The 15,265-nt window shown below is 49.2% G+C and overlaps 2 protein-coding genes across 3 annotated transcripts in view; both read right to left on the bottom strand.

Moving 5' to 3' along the window:
• Positions 1-258: 258 nt before the first annotated feature.
• On the bottom strand, positions 259-1,865 carry ndufa2 (NADH:ubiquinone oxidoreductase subunit A2). Its single transcript, XM_063486185.1, has 3 exons — positions 1,721-1,865; positions 578-684; positions 259-491 (listed from the first exon to the last, which is right to left on the bottom strand). The coding sequence occupies exons 1-3, from the start codon at positions 1,822-1,824 to the stop codon at positions 400-402; spliced, it is 303 nt and encodes a 100-aa protein (XP_063342255.1). The 5' UTR covers positions 1,825-1,865; the 3' UTR covers positions 259-399.
• Positions 1,866-3,954: 2,089 nt separating this feature from the next.
• LOC134635881 (A disintegrin and metalloproteinase with thrombospondin motifs 2-like) overlaps positions 3,955-15,265 on the bottom strand; it is a 31,019-nt gene continuing 19,708 nt past the window's right edge. For both annotated transcript variants that reach the window (XM_063485519.1, XM_063485520.1), the window contains 17 exons: positions 14,749-14,892; positions 14,508-14,640; positions 12,662-12,775; positions 12,053-12,198; positions 11,887-11,976; positions 11,722-11,804; positions 10,871-11,004; positions 10,459-10,582; positions 9,814-9,894; positions 9,561-9,730; positions 9,310-9,469; positions 8,535-8,667; positions 8,245-8,455; positions 8,038-8,167; positions 7,875-7,949; positions 6,545-6,728; positions 3,955-6,266 (listed from right to left, as the gene is read on the bottom strand). In XM_063485519.1, coding sequence (XP_063341589.1) covers positions 5,507-6,266; positions 6,545-6,728; positions 7,875-7,949; positions 8,038-8,167; positions 8,245-8,455; positions 8,535-8,667; positions 9,310-9,469; positions 9,561-9,730; positions 9,814-9,894; positions 10,459-10,582; positions 10,871-11,004; positions 11,722-11,804; positions 11,887-11,976; positions 12,053-12,198; positions 12,662-12,775; positions 14,508-14,640; positions 14,749-14,892 — 2,872 coding nt within the window. In that variant the 3' untranslated portion in view covers positions 3,955-5,506. The remainder of the gene's footprint in view (positions 6,267-6,544; positions 6,729-7,874; positions 7,950-8,037; positions 8,168-8,244; positions 8,456-8,534; positions 8,668-9,309; positions 9,470-9,560; positions 9,731-9,813; positions 9,895-10,458; positions 10,583-10,870; positions 11,005-11,721; positions 11,805-11,886; positions 11,977-12,052; positions 12,199-12,661; positions 12,776-14,507; positions 14,641-14,748; positions 14,893-15,265) is intronic.

Genomic DNA, 15,265 nt, shown 5'->3' with positions numbered 1-15,265 from the left:
AGTTAACTTCCTGTACATGTATACACTCAGAGTAGAAATATCTGAAATCCAGTTAAATGCTCCCAGGAAACTCGTTTTAAACCCACTAAGAGCAAATTAAACTTATTTCTAATTTTAACATAAACAGCCTGTGAAATAATCTGACTTTAACTCAGGAAAAACTTTGGATGTGTCAATAAACTCCCAGTAAACCCAGTAAACCCACAGAAACCCTGCTGATGGACCCAGCGACCTCACAGTGACCTCACAGTAAACAGAGACGTTCACATGTTCACTTTATTCACATCAGCACATTTACAGAAACAAAAACAGGTGAGTGGATGGACTGAACCACTGCGGGCTCAGACAGGGGGGGGTCAGGGCTTGGACTGAACCACTGCGGGCTCAGACAGGGGGGGGTCAGGGCTTGGACTGAGCCAGAGTCTGCAGAGCTTTGGCCACCTGATCAGCTGACATGTTCTTCACGGAGACGCTCGTCTCTTTCCCAAAATCTGAACAGAGACAGGGATCAATAACAGGTCAATACACAGGTGACGCATCTGAGTGTCCCATGATGCCGAGCGTGAGGGGGGCTCACCGTATCGGGCCCAGAGCCGGGCCTGGACTCCAGAACACTCCCGGATCAGGATGGGGAATTCCGGGTTGGACCTCTTCAGGGTCACGTAGTTCTGCTCAACAAAGTCTCTGAAACACAGGGGGGAGGGGGGAAGGTCAGCTGACCTGTGACCTGACAGCAGGAGCCTCACCTGTCTGAGTTTCACCTGAACAATTGTTTATTGATCCCACAGGAAGTGGTGATGTCACAGAGACATAAACAGTGACCAACATAAATGTCCCAGCATAGATGACACTAATCACACGTACGCCGAGGCGTCCGCTCATCAGACGGCGTCCTCTGTGGGACATGCCGTCAGAGGGACCGTGAACCTGCAGGTGAACTACAACAAAATGAAAAATAAAACATGGCCGCTGTTTATTCATCTGCTCATCATTATTCTGTTATCAATGAACGGATTGATCCATAAATCAATACTCTGTCACGTGTCAGTGTTTCCCTCACATGACCAGATTACCAACAGTCTGCATGCTCTTATTTTGAAGGGTCAGTCCCTACTAATGGGCAGCGAGGAGATGAAGGAGCTCCTTAATCTGACCTCCAGCTCCTCGTCTCCTCCATAACCTGACTCCTGCTGCAGGTCAGCTCTCTCCTCAGCTAATCACAGCGTGACGATGATGACGAAATCTTCACCTTCATCTGTCTGTGATCCTGTGGGTTCACACAGGTCACAGCCATGAGTCATACTGTGGTCATGGAGCCTGAGTGGCCGGCTCAGGTGTGCGTGTCACTGCGCAGACTCAGAGGTCTCCACCATGAACAAACATCTGGAACATGAGCTACATAAGACTCACAGCCGAACATCTGCAGGAGCCAGAGCTTCTGTCCAGATGTGAGTCAAACCTCTGCCTCTGTGTGTTTCCTTTAGCAGCTTTGTTGTTTACTGAGCTGCTGCTCTCATCTCTCTTTATGAGTCTTCACGTGATCAGACACATTTATCCTGACAGCACTCACAGGGGTCAAACCTGCAAACCTCTCACTGTAAACCCGAGTCCGCGGCGCTGTTAGCCGTTAGCCGCTAGCTGTTAGCTGTCCTTCACTAATGACCGCTCTGTAAAACCATCACCGGCTCTTCTCGCCTCAGCAGGCCGGCTCTGAGCTCACCTGGCCCCCTTACTGGCCGCGGAGGTCTGGCAGAGATGCAGGCGGATCTCTCGGAGGTTTTTACCCAAAGTGGAGCCCAGACTCCTCACCACGGCGGCCGCCATCTTAGCTTCTTGTCAAGGACGGAGGATTGTCACTGCTGCCCCGAGTTTATCCTGACAGGCACAATGATCGACCCTGAGTTTATCCTGACAGGCACAATGATCGACCCTGAGTTTATCCTGACAGGCACAATGATTGACCCTGAGTTTATCCTGACAGGCTCAATGATCGACCCTGAGTTTATCCTGACAGGAGCAACATTCAACCCTGAGTTTATCCTGACAGGCACAATGATTGACCCTGAGTTTATCCTGACAGGAGCAACATTCAACCCTGAGTTTATCCTGACAGGCACAATAATTGACCCTGAGTTTATCCTGACAGGCACAATGATTGACCCTGAGTTTATCCTGACAGGCACAATGATCGACCCTGAGTTTATCCTGACAGGCACAATGATTGACCCTGAGTTTATCCTGACAGGCTCAATGATCGACCCTGAGTTTATCCTGACAGGAGCAACATTCAACCCTGAGTTTATCCTGACAGGCACAATGATTGACCCTGAGTTTATCCTGACAGGAGCAACATTCAACCCTGAGTTTATCCTGACAGGCACAATGATTGACCCTGAGTTTATCCTGACAGGAGCAACATTCAACCCTGAGTTTATCCTGACAGGCTCAATGATCGACCCTGAGTTTATCCTGACAGGCACAATGATTGACCCTGAGTTTATCCTGACAGGCACAATGATCGACCCTGAGTTTATCCTGACAGGAGCAACATTCAACCCTGAGTTTATCCTGACAGGCTCAATGATCGACCCTGAGTTTATCCTGACAGGAGCAACATTCAACCCGGAGTTTATCCTGACAGGCTCAATGATCGACTCTGAGTTTATCCTGACAGGCACAATGATCGACCCTGAGTTTATCCTGACAGGCTCAATGATCGACCCTGAGTTTATCCTGACAGGCACAATGATCGACCCTGAGTTTATGCTGATAGGAACCATAATTAACCCTGAGTTTATCCTGACAGGCAGACACTATTTTGAGTGGTTTCTCTGGTCGTACTATATTTATTACAAACAGTTAGCTCTTAAATAAATTCACAAAGTATCTCAAATCATATGTCAAATAACTCAATTATGTTTCACAGGATTTTACTATTTTAATGATCCATAATGGTGAAAAACACCTTTAAGCACAGATATATTTTACTTTAAGAGAACCTGAGCTGCTGTTTCACTGCAGAATAAAGACTGATGACTGATATCCACACATCAGTCAGCAGGTGTGTGATGTTGCTCTGACCAGCAGGGGGCGCTGCCAGCTCCCCTCACAGGGAAACTCTCCCAGGTAGTGTCAGTGATTTCCAGTAAGACCGGTGGCTCCAGCGTTCCCCAGACCCCCTGTGAAGGACTCTGATCATCGATCAGTTATCAGTTACAAAGAGATCAGTTAGTCACGTCTTCATGTTAATATCAGAGGAGCAGGGGAAACTGTGATGATAGGATCAGCAGGAATCAGACAGGCGGTGAGCAGTGTTCCCTCTAATGTTTCATGTGTGTGAGCACAAACTCCCTGAGCTCGGACCACTGTGAGCAACATCGCACGTGTGCACTGTGGTCACGCCAGCATCACATCTATCCAAGTTACACGGTTTATTAAAAGAATCAAATTACAGCATTTACATTTATGTTAGACTACTTTAAGTGCTTTAGCCCACTTACAGTGAAAATTACAGACATCTTGTTCATGACCTGTGGAGTGTGTTAACACCAATCGAAGTAAAACTAACTTGATCTCCATTCTGACTTGTTTTGTGAGTCAGTGTGAAGCTCCTGCTGTGGTCTGGAGAGAGTCCTGCGACTCTTCGTCTGCAAAATATAGTAGACAGTGACCAATGGTCGGCATTTTACTGTGTTTTATAAATATATGAGCATACAGTGCATATTTACACTTCGCCCAGCCGGCCGTGCTTCTGGCACACGACAGTATCTATTACTGGGTAGGTAATAGGCTGGCAACACTACAAGTGATGTCAGCAGTGACATCACTGTGACATCAGCCGTGACGTCAGCCGTGACATCACTGTGACATCAGCCGTGACGTCAGCCGTGACATCACTGTGATATCAGCTGTCTCCCAGAGATGAAGAGGAGAGTCTGCTCCTCCACACTGAGATGACTGTGTCTGACAGAGGGTCGGATCAGGACAGGGTGGAGTTCCTGTCTGTGGTTGGGGATGCTCTGGTGGAGGTCTTCTCTCTGCAGAGCTGCCCAGTCTCAGCAGTCTGGGAACCACAGATTCATGTTGGGGATAAACTGGTGAACAGTGGACACGTGACTGCTCTGGTTATGAACGTGACTGATTCCAGAGTGATTTTCACATTCTGGTAGAAAGAGGAGGGATGTGAACGTCTAACTTATTTTTTCTTTTCTGATCTGATAATTCATTTTTTCTGTTTCTGTGTTTCTTTTGTTATATTTGGGTTTGTGGGCTGTTTACATCTGACCATCTGTTCCCAGGCTGACGTTCTTCATCGTCCTGCAGATGAAATGACTCACGCTGCTCTGAGAACAGATTTACTCCCAGTTTAGTTTCGGTTTGACCCGCGAGCGGGTTTGATCGTTTTCTGGAGGAGACGGAGGGACAAACACTGAAAGTGGAACCATGTGTGACGTGTTTTCAAAGCAGTCAGCTTTTTCCACTGAGCGCTCCCAAACACGAAGCAATTCATCTGATCTGGATCCAGTTTGATGTCCCACAGACTGCAGCTGGAGGAGAGTTTAGGGGCAGAAGAAAAATCTCTGCGACAGCCTGAAGACACGAGACACAAACAGAGATCTGATCCTGATCGTATCCAGCATGAAGCTGCACGCGTCCCACAGGACGATTAGCTTTAACCAACACCGACTTGGCAGGAGGCTACAACCAACAGTGTAAACACAGAATCCATCAACTTTGAATCATTTAAAATCATCCGCAGACAGCATCTCAAACACTGAACAGAACGGTTAGACTCCTGCACACAAAGTCATCTATGGTGCACCTCTGTGAAGGCCCCGTCAATGCTGAACCATACCTGCAGGTCCAGGAGCAACATCTGCTTCCATCCACAAACAGCACTCCAGCAGCATGGACTGACCTGAGAACAGGCCACACCTTCACTGCAAGCATCTGCAGCCTCATGAAACCAAAATACAACAAAACAGACGCTGAGATCAACACCAAGGAAACATCAGGTTTCAGCTCAGAGGGAACAGCATGAGGCGCTGTTTATCAAAATCAATAACACTGATCAGTTTGTTCCTGTGCTCTCGGTTTCTGTTAAAGGATTCACTGCTTTTATTTTCATGGTAAAAACAGGGCTGGATTTTATTTTGACTTCACAAACAGAAATCATCTGTCGAGTTTCAGAGAAGACAAAAGCACAAAATGTTCCTGACACCAGAGAGCGTGAACGTGATCCAGATGTTCATGATTCAGAGGCACAGCAGCAGCTGGATGAGACTTTATTCAGAAACAGGATTATTGGTACAAACATCATGATGGTGAAACAGACCCGGGGCCTTCTGAGGACAGAGTCCACGCTCGCGCCTCTCGTGGACAAAGACAGCTCCGAGCACAGGTGGAGGTTGTTTCAGTCTGTTTCTCGTTTAGAGTCCGTTAGCGTTAGCAGGAAGTGCGACGCCGCACGTGTCGGGACGAGCAAATGGCCAGGGGAAATCTACGCTCAGTGCTTCCTGTCAGTCCGGCTCGCTCTGATGCGGCTTTGCTGCCGCAGAAGGTCCTGCCGTCGTTTCTCGTTCAGGAGCTGCTGGATGCGTTTGTTATGCGTTCGCTCGTGGACCTGAGGCATCCGCGGCACAAAGTAGTTCTGCTGTCCTCGGCTAACGTCGCTGTCAAGTCCGACGATCCGGTACTGGACCTCGTCCACCGAGTTGTTCTCTTTCTTTGATAGCGAGAAGAAGGACGATGAAGGTGGCGCCGGCTCAGCTTCGGTCCGGTTGACTTGACTTTGGAGGCTCCGCCCTCCTGAGGATGTGGTGTTGTCACCAGGATCGGGCGATGATGTGGTGGAGAACTCTGGGATGGCAGAAGTCCAAACCAGCGCCGGCGTTTGGCCTTCAGTGTCAACAGTCTCCATGGTAACTGCAGCAGGGGGCATTGTGGGAGAATTCTTCTTGAACACACGTGTTGGAGCAGTTTGTGTAGTGATAGTATTACTGTCAGCAGTAGTGGTAGAGGTTGGAGTACCCGGAAGCTCATTCAGACCGGAGGAATCCTCGTAGGAAGAGTACTCGCTGTACTCATCATAATCCACGTAGACAAAGTCACTGGGGCTCTGTCTGGTTGGGGGTGGAGTTACAGTGAAGCTGGGCGTCGGGGTGGTGGTGATGATGTCACCAAAGACATCACTGATGGCACGGCTGCTGTCGGACCAGGTGGAGGCGAGCGCTGATGTCATGATCTCTGTGGTCAACCTCCAAGAACTAAAAAGACAAAAACAGAGTTCAGGTCTCTGGCCCCGCCCTGAACCCGCCCCTGCTTCCTGCTTTAAAAGGACACTTCAGTGTAAAACTAATCAGCAGTTTCACAGTCAGCTCACTCCTTTTATTTTCAGCTTTGTCGATGTATCGCACATTTGTCTGACTGCAGGTTTTAAAACATTAAAGGTTTGTCATTTGAGTAACAAGACGTTCCTCTGTGTTTGAGACTGGGGCTCAGTTATATCTTTCTAATATTCATGTTGTTACCCGCCATGTCTGACCTGCTGTTCTCCGTCGGTGTGATGGTGCCACTGAAGTTGCTGGAGATTCTGGATTTTGTGGCATTGCTGAAGTTATCCTCACTACAGGACTTGCAGCACATCTGGCGGTATCCGGCGATAGAGCAGTACCGACTCAACACCTCCATTCGACAGAACGCCGAGCGGTCGCCGCGGCACGGCTGCCCTACAGACAGAACAGTAGGAGGGTCTGAATCCTGACACGTAAGACCTCAGCTAGAAGTTTTACTTCAGTGGTTTGATGGGTTAGTGTGATCCTCAGAGATGTGTTAAGACACAGCAGAAAGACACGAAGCAGAAACTGTAATAGACTATAAATAGTAAAACAGCAAACAGGAGAAATGTATACAAAAATAAGAGAAGGGAACTGAAAGTGCGAAAGAGCTTTGAAGTGGTGCAAAGAAAGGACTTGGACTGAACTGAATCTGTGAGTGTCCTGAGTGATGAGGGTTACTCAGACCATGGCTCACATTGGTGGGTGTGGGCAGGTAGTGTTTGTTAGCAGTCCGACTGGTCCAGGGGAAGAAGCTGTTTGAGTGTGGAGGTGTGGGACCTGACTGACCTGAGGCACCGACCAGAGGGCAGCAGATCAAACAGGTGGTGGGCGGGGTCACCTGTGATGGTCCTGGTTTACCTGAGACAGGTGGAGCTGGCGATGGCCTCCAGGATTGGCAGTGATGTTTTGCGTGGTGTTAATGACCCTCTGTGCAGCCTTGCTGTTCTCAGTCGTGCCCCCAGAGTACAAACAGCAGGCAGGAGGAGAGCACTGAGGAGGGGAGAAGGTCAGCAGCAGCTCCTGGTCCAGGTTCTTCTTCCTCAGGACACGGAGGAGGTGCAGCTGCTGCTGGGCCTTCTTTACCAGGGCGATGGTGTCGTGGGTCCAGGTGAGGGTGGTGGAGATGTGGGTGTACAGAAACCTGAAGGTGGAGACAGATTCAACCTGTTCTCCATTTATAATGAGAGTGGAGCTGTCTGTGCCTCCTGAAGTCCATGATGAGCTCTTTGGTTTGAAGGACGTTGAGCTTCAGATTACTTTCTTAGCACCAGCGGGACAAGTTCTCTACCTCCACCCTGTACGCTGTCTCATCTCCATCAGAGATGGGCCCATCTCTGATGGGTTGGTGTACATATGTGTACAGGGCGTACAGTAGGGGGCTGAGAACCCAGCCCTGTGGGGATTCAGTGGGGATTGATTCTCAGCAAACGACAGGACAGAAAGCCTCAGACTCAGACCACAACGTTCAGGAAGCAAGAGAAGAAGACGAGGACGTAAAGACAGACAGCAGACAGAGCAGGAGTCGGAGGGCTTTACTTGAAGAGATCTTTGGAGCCGGGAAGCTGGGGTTGGACCTGGACAGCCACTGAATGATGGCATTCTTCTGGTCACCTGCAGGGGGAGACAGTCAGCAGCACTACAGCATCCATCTTTTTCCTCATTGCAACAAATGTACAGTACATGACTGGTCAGTGCCTACCACCGCAGGGCGGAGCCAGGCAGGTGCGTGTCGTGATTGGCCGAGGCTCGCTGCAGTTTCCAGCTGAACCCTCGGGATTGGAGCACGCGACCTGACGCTCCTGAGTCCCGTTCCCACATGAGACCGAACACTGCGCAAACAGAGGAATCGATCAGACTGATCAGGTATTGATCTGAGGACATGTGCAACTCCTGATAAAGTTCATACCGGAGTCCAGGGTCCGGCTCTCCACACAGCGGGGCAGGGGAAGCGGTTACAGGGTTGTTTAGTCTCTGGTCGGTCATCGCCGCAGAGCCTGCTGTGCACTGAGCGCCGCTGCTGCCCCCTGGTGGAGTTCTGCAGGCAGCTCACCCAGCGACGCTGCCACCCAGTCTGACCACAGGAGGAGCTGCAGTCCTCCCAGTCTCCGGTCACCCAGCTGAGGGGAAGACACGCATCAAAAGAAGAAACAACGATTGGGTGACTGTGGGTGTGTCACGTGACCTGTAGCGTGTTACCGTGCCGGGCTGCAGGCCTCGGGGTTACAGCTGCGGCTGATGGCTCTTGGTTTGCTGATGTTGGAGCAGAACATCCTCTGAATCATTTTCCCATCAGCCTTCCTCCTGCACCCAAACCTGGTGTACTGTTTTCCTGAAAACAAGGACACATCACAGTTAACTGAAGTACGCCACAGCTGTTAGCCGTTAGCCATTAGCTGTTAGCTTTTAGCTGTTAGCTGAGCTGTGTACCTCAGAGACAAGAGAGCCGATTAATGACAGTGAAATGTCTTAGGCTTGGCTCATACTGGCAGGAATACCTGGGCCTACATCAGCAGTTGGTCCAGTTGAGAAGCCCATGTAGTTAAAACAATGGGAGACACACACATTTCACCTCTGATGACAGACTTGAACTCAGACCTTTAACTGTTGAAGGGGAATGCTGGGAAATCACATGGAGTACCATTTTTTTGTAGTCAGGAAGTCTGTAAAGCGGATAATATCCAGACTTCTTGGCTGTTAGTAAAATAAATCTTGTTCTTTGCTCACAGATTCTGCTTATAGATATGTAGGAACATGTTTACAGAGGAATACGCCTCAGTGAGCAGGAAAGAACTGAGCTCAAGGGCTAAAATCATTATTTATGCCTCTTTCAGCAAAAATGTCCAAGTATTCCCAAATTAAGATGACATAATAAAGCAGAACAGAAGAGCTGGGCTGACTCAGAGAAGGTGTAGAAGATGGATGATGGAGTATGGAGGAGCTGAAGTTCTAAAGTTTGGAGATTCTCGGGTACCTCCTCCACAGGGTTTGGAGCAGTGCGACCACTTCTTCAGGGCCCACTCGTAGAAGATGGCGTCCTCCTGCACCAAGTTGGACTCCAGCGAGGACCGCAGGCGATCCTGGATGATGTACTTATAGGACACCGTCACCTTTGAGTCGCCGTGAGAACGGACCTGACGGACAGGAGACAGCGGGGCGTTGGTAGCGCTGGTTTGTGTTAGACACAGCGTGGACACTCTGGGCTTCACACACCGATGGACTTACCATGAGCACGACTCCATACTTCAGCGGCCCGGTGGTTTGGATAGACTCCTCCTCCTCCTCTTCAGTGTTCCTGTACTCCCAGGCCACGCCCTTTTCAATCACCACTCTGGATTCTGGGAGCTCGTGTTCGTCATTGAGGAAGAGATGACCTGTGTCCTGGTTCTTCATGGCTGTAGCAGAAAACAGAAAGACAGGGTGTTTCAAGAAGACCAAAGAAAAATAGGAAATCCTAATGCGTGTTCTTCATTCTTACCCAGGATGTGAGGAGTCCCCTTGAACTCCTGGATCAGCAGGTGTCGAGCTCCTTTGGGGATCTCCAGGATCTTCAGGTAACCTGGAAACAACAATCATCCAATAATGAACCGTCCAATAAAGGATCAGGATTCATGCAGCAGGAAACATCAGGAGGGTGTGAACAAACATCTGAACCACCAGCCTGGTCCAGATAAACTTTCAACTTACCAAAAACCTGCAGTTCCTCTGGTGTCCAGCAGAGGCAGCAGTGAGTCAGTCCTCATAGACTCCCATGTTAAAATAAACATGTTTACAGCCGGATACACGGACTGCTCTGTTCTACACGGATAATTTAAACCTGTTAATAGCTGTTTAAATTGTTTTAAGGCTTAAAGTCTGCATTATTGTGGGCGTGGCCTCTTTGACTGACAGGTGGATGGTGACACAGGTGGCTGCAGCTGCTAGTTGTCTGTAAGATTGACCTGAACCGGACCTCTGGACCAGCCTCTGGGCTGTTGGAGCCCTTTGGAGCATTTTAAATGACATCATGTGACCAATAACGTGGCTGCTGTGACATCACTGTACTAACAGAAGGCTGAGCTGCAGGTTTGAGTGAATTTAAAGTGGAGGCTTAAAACCAGAACTCAGTCTCGGCTCGCTTCACCTTGTTTCTTGGTGCTGCGGGTGAAGTTTCCTTTGACGATCTTACAGCTGGAGTTATCTCCTCCACACACTCCACATCGGTCCTCCTGCTTGTCTGAAGCAATCTGACCATCACAGCCAACATGCTGCAGGAGACGAGGAGAAGAGGAGAGGAGGAGAGGAGATGAGGAGATGAGGAGATGAGGAGATGAGGAGAGGAGAAGAGGAGGAGAGGAGATGAGGAGAGGAGAAGAGGAGATGAGGAGAGGAGATGAGGAGAGGAGATGAGGAGAGGAGACGAGGAGAGGAGACGAGGAGAGGAGGAGAGGAGAAATAAGTCAGGACCACATTAAATAATAGTTCACTGAAACAGTGAAACGTGACACAGTTCTTCAGTCAGAGGTCACACACAGAAACTGAGACACAATAAAGACCTCACACTCTCCTCGGACGCAGACACTGTAGGCGTCGTCATAGGAACACGGCGTCCCATCATGCACCATTCTTTTCATTGACACCGCGGCCGCCGTCTCCTTCGACTGACAATACAGACGGCAGCGCTCGTCAGCTGTGACACACAAACGAGTCAGTGCAGGAGCTTCACATCATTCTGGAAACATCTGCTAACATCTGCTAACGTCTGCTGACGTCTGCTAACATCTGCTAACGTCTGCTAACATCTGCTAACGTCTGCTAACGTCTGCTAACATCTGCTAACATCTGCTAACGTCTGCTAACATCTGCTAACATCTGCTAATGTCTGCTAACATCTGCTAACATCTGCTAACATCTGCTAATGTCTGCTAACATCTGCTAACGTCTGCTAACATCTGCTAACGTCTGCTTGACACTAAAGAGTTAAAGGAGGAGAGTTTTCCTCCAGCAGCAGATTCCTCACTGATGACTTTTACATGTGCGCGCGCACACACACACACACACACGTTTCTATGTCTCTGTGAGGACCCTCAGTTACATAACGTATTTCCAAGACTATAAATCTGAAGCTGGAAACCTCGTCTGAATCTCCAAACAGGCCTTTAAAGGTTTGTCCTGAAGCATCCTCACAGAGCACAAATCTGTCCACCAACGTCCTCTGAAACAGAAACGTCCTCACTGTAGTGGACATATTTGTCCTCAGAGTTCCACAGCAGAGAGGAACCGTCCTGCTAATCTATGTGGACAGGAGCCAGAAGAGCTGCGTGTGTGTCTTTATCTGTGTGTGTGTGTGTGTGTGTGTGTGTGTGTGTGTGTGTGTGTGTGTGTGTGTGTGTGTGCGTGTGCTCACGGTCAGGGTGTTGGTACGGCAGCCAGTGGTGTTTCCGTCCCTCGTGTTCAAAAACAGGGTTCCAGACTTTGCACTGATCCTCCCTGAAACACAATCAGAGCATCACAGATGCTCACCTGACCACTGTGAGGAAGGGGGAGGGGCCGGGCAGGTAACAGCACTCACCTGAAGTCTGTCAGCGGGGGGCAGTTCTCTTGGCTGCACAGCTGGAACTCGTAGGTGTTTCCGAAGCAGGTGCGCCCCCCGTTGGCTGGACTGAGAACAGCGACGGGTTAGTCTCACTGATTGGTGCACCTGACGTGTGACATCACATAACTGACAGCTCACTCACATTGGGTTGTCACAATGTCGGGTCCGAAACCTGACCCCGCCCCCACATGTCCGGGAGCAGCTGCCATATGGACTCCACGACCCCCAGCCGCCATCTTGTCTCAGAAGGTTAGGGGTCAGCTTCATGCAGTAACCTCTGAAACAGTGCTGCAACAGGAAGTTAGCATTAGCGTAAAGACAGGAAGTACAGGAAACTGTAGGCTTTCTCCTGCAGCTTTAACCAAACCAGCCATACTTGTTGAGTCTGTCTCTACCTGCTCTGTCATGAACTTTGACCTCTAACTGAGGCCCGTCTTTGATGGAGCCGTTTGGTTTTTTGCTTGGTCTGACTTACTGGGACGTGCACTCCTGAGAACACCTGTGAATAATGTTTCTCACTGCAGAATGAAGGACTTGAAATGATCTTATTCAGGTTCCCCGGCTGATGGGAGGCAGCAGTTGCTTCTCTGAGATCACTGGGGATGTTTTTCCTCTTTAGCATTGTGCTAACAGACACCTGCAAACTGCCCAAACTTGTATGATCAGGTGTGTTTGAACAGCAACACCTGGCTGCTACTTACCTTTTCATGTCCTATAGAAGCAGTAAGACTCAGCCTAAATCTGTCCTCACCTTCCCCGGTCCACACTTGGTCCCGTCGAGGGGCGGGCCTTTCTTGGTCTTACAGAAGAACGGGTTGTTGTAGTCGCTGCACCACAGCTGTTTGCAGGGGTCAGTGTTCGTGTACTGCAGACACATGATAAGAAGGTCATTGGCTGCTGATGTCAGAGGAAGCGTGAACGTCATCACTGCTTCAGCCTTCAGAAACACTTCTGTCTGTTCCACATCAGAACACATTCAATCTTATTTCCTGAACATCAGGTCACATGACCATCTGGGAATCCATTGGCTATCAGCTACTCTGAGGATGAGCGCCAGTATCTCAGAGCTTCCACAGGAAGCGCCTGGGCCCAGACTTCCTGTTCTCATCAGCAGACACTGTTTATGAAAGCAGACGGGTTTAAAAAAAGATAAAAGTGAATAAAGTAAACTTGTGGTCAGACAATGGCGGTTTGTTTGGGGTTTTACTTCCTGTTTACCTGCCTGCACCCAAAGCCCCACAAGCACGACAGAACCAGATATCTCATGTGTGGAGGTTATTACCGTGAAAAAGAGAGGAAACTGACACATTCTCAGACAGCGCGTGATGACGAGGGAAAGATAAAACCTCGTGTTGGCACCCTGCTGAGATTTCTCAGAACAGGAAACGTGGCGAACGTGGCGGCGTGAAGAAACAACCAGCAGGTAAGCATCAGCTCGGGGGAAAGCCTTCAATGAAGCAGGACTGTAAAGTTTTCTATGAGATGTCCAGATGTGAGCTGAGGCCAGCAGCAACATCTGCTGAGAATGTTAGCTAGGAGGTGACGTTACCGTGGAAACCGCTCTGGAGAGTGTTTAAAAGAAGCCGTCAGATGGATCAGCTGAGCTGAAGACTCGGGAGTTTCCACCAGGACGCTGCAGTGAACCTCAGCAGCTCCCTTCAGTTCAGCTCTGGTTGTTTTCCTGCTGGATCACATTTCCTCTCAGGATTTAAAACAGATTTTCCACCAGGCCAGCCTCCAGCCCCTGTTTCCTCTGGCTGCTCCAGTTTGTTTTCCTCACAGAACACAAATGTTTAAATCACTTCATCAAAGCCGGCCTCAGTTTTTTCTTTTGGCTCGTGAAGAGCAAACTCTTTCATTAACTACTGTTAAACCGTTTTCTCTGCACTTACACTGACAACGTTTCTGCTGAAGAAACAACTTTCTGATAAGGAGCTTCCTCCTGACATCGTGTCAGTGCAACACCAGACATCAATCATCTCCTGCAGTCTAATGTTCAGCTGGAAACTTTGGGTCCTGGCTTTCATCTGTAAGTACCACCCAGCTAAACACTGCTGCAAACCCACAGTAACTGCTGATGGCAGCAGCCTCGGCCAGCAGAACACTGGGACCCAGCATCAGCTCCAGTACAAACCCCGCCTTCCACCACGCTGATGCTCATGGTAAAAACTAAAAACAATCGGTTATGAAACCTGCTGAAACGTGGGCTGGTTCTCAGATGGGACTGAGGTAGAACATGTCCCACAACATGTGTAAAACGTGAAAGAGTGCAGATCCCAGCGGGATCGAGCACTGTATCAGAACAAGTCCGTTCCTCACGACCCAAACACCCCAAACGCCCACAGCCACGGCTCACAGCTGATTTAAAGAGACCTGCACAACAACAGGAAGAAGGTTTTAGTGTTGGACTGTCACACTGTTCAATCAAAAAGAAGTTAAAAACCTTCTAAATGAAAGTTATTGGAAAGATTAAGTATCAGATTTTTCCTGTCCTGGTGTTTATGTGAGTTTTATATTGTTTCTCTCTTTTCTCTGAAATGTTTTCACACAATTTTATAAAGTTAATGCAAATATTTAGTACAGACAGATGGACGTACGACGGTACAGAGACTGTATCCTGGCCCAAAGTCGAAGCGGCACTGTTGGTCCATGGAGTACTGGAAGCCCGGCAGCTGAGGCTGAGCCGGCCAGTTGTGGTTGAACGGGTCGTCACGGAGACAGTCGTACGTGCTGCAGACACACAAACCGAGCTCAGTGCATCAGGTTAAGACTTTAGTATTTCTGCTTTGGACCTCAGCAACACTCAGTACAAGTTGTAGTATTGTTCACAGCACTCACTGCAGGTACTTGTGCAGCTCCCTCCAGCTGCACCTCGACCAGTGGTAACGGTGGAAGGTGGCCTGAACCTGCGGAGACATGATGCTGCCCAAAGGCACGTCGTCACCGCAGTCATTCGCCTCGCCGTCGTGCTGCATACCCAATCTGCATGGACAGAGAGAGACAGAGACTGAAGACAAACAGCAGGACGCTCACTGCAGTCAGTAACTACTGAATGTTGGACAAAGGCGTCTCCACACAGACCCCTGAGCACTGCGCATGTTTCTGACAACACAACACAGCAAACACTGAAACTGTCTCTGGTTTCCAGAAATGAGAACATGCGTCACGTTCGTGCATGTTTGTGTGTCATGTTTGTTCATTATGTCCATGCGTCACGCTCGTGCATGTTTGTGCGTCACGTTCGTGCATATTTGTGTGTCATGTTTGTGCGTCACGTTCGTGCATGTTTGTGTGTCATGTTTGTGCGTCACGTTCGTGCATGTTTGTGTGTCATGTTCATGTGTCATGTTCGTGT

This window comes from Pelmatolapia mariae, linkage group LG10_11, assembly GCF_036321145.2.
Source record: "Pelmatolapia mariae isolate MD_Pm_ZW linkage group LG10_11, Pm_UMD_F_2, whole genome shotgun sequence".
Classification (NCBI taxonomy): Eukaryota; Metazoa; Chordata; class Actinopteri; order Cichliformes; family Cichlidae; genus Pelmatolapia; species Pelmatolapia mariae.
The sequence above is the reverse complement of the archived record's forward strand: the minus strand, read 5'-3'. Positions and strand labels throughout refer to the sequence as shown.

Coding starts and splice junctions, on each gene's coding strand:
- ndufa2 (XM_063486185.1), bottom strand. CDS start 1,824: ATGGCGGCCGCCGTGGTGAGGAGTCTGGGCTCCACTTTGGGTAAAAAC. Junction 685..1,720: donor GCGGCCAGTAAGGGGGCCAG/GTGAGCTCAGAG, acceptor CCTGTGTTTCAG/AGACTTTGTTGAGCAGAACT. Junction 492..577: donor CCGGCTCTGGGCCCGATACG/GTGAGCCCCCCT, acceptor GTCTCTGTTCAG/ATTTTGGGAAAGAGACGAGC.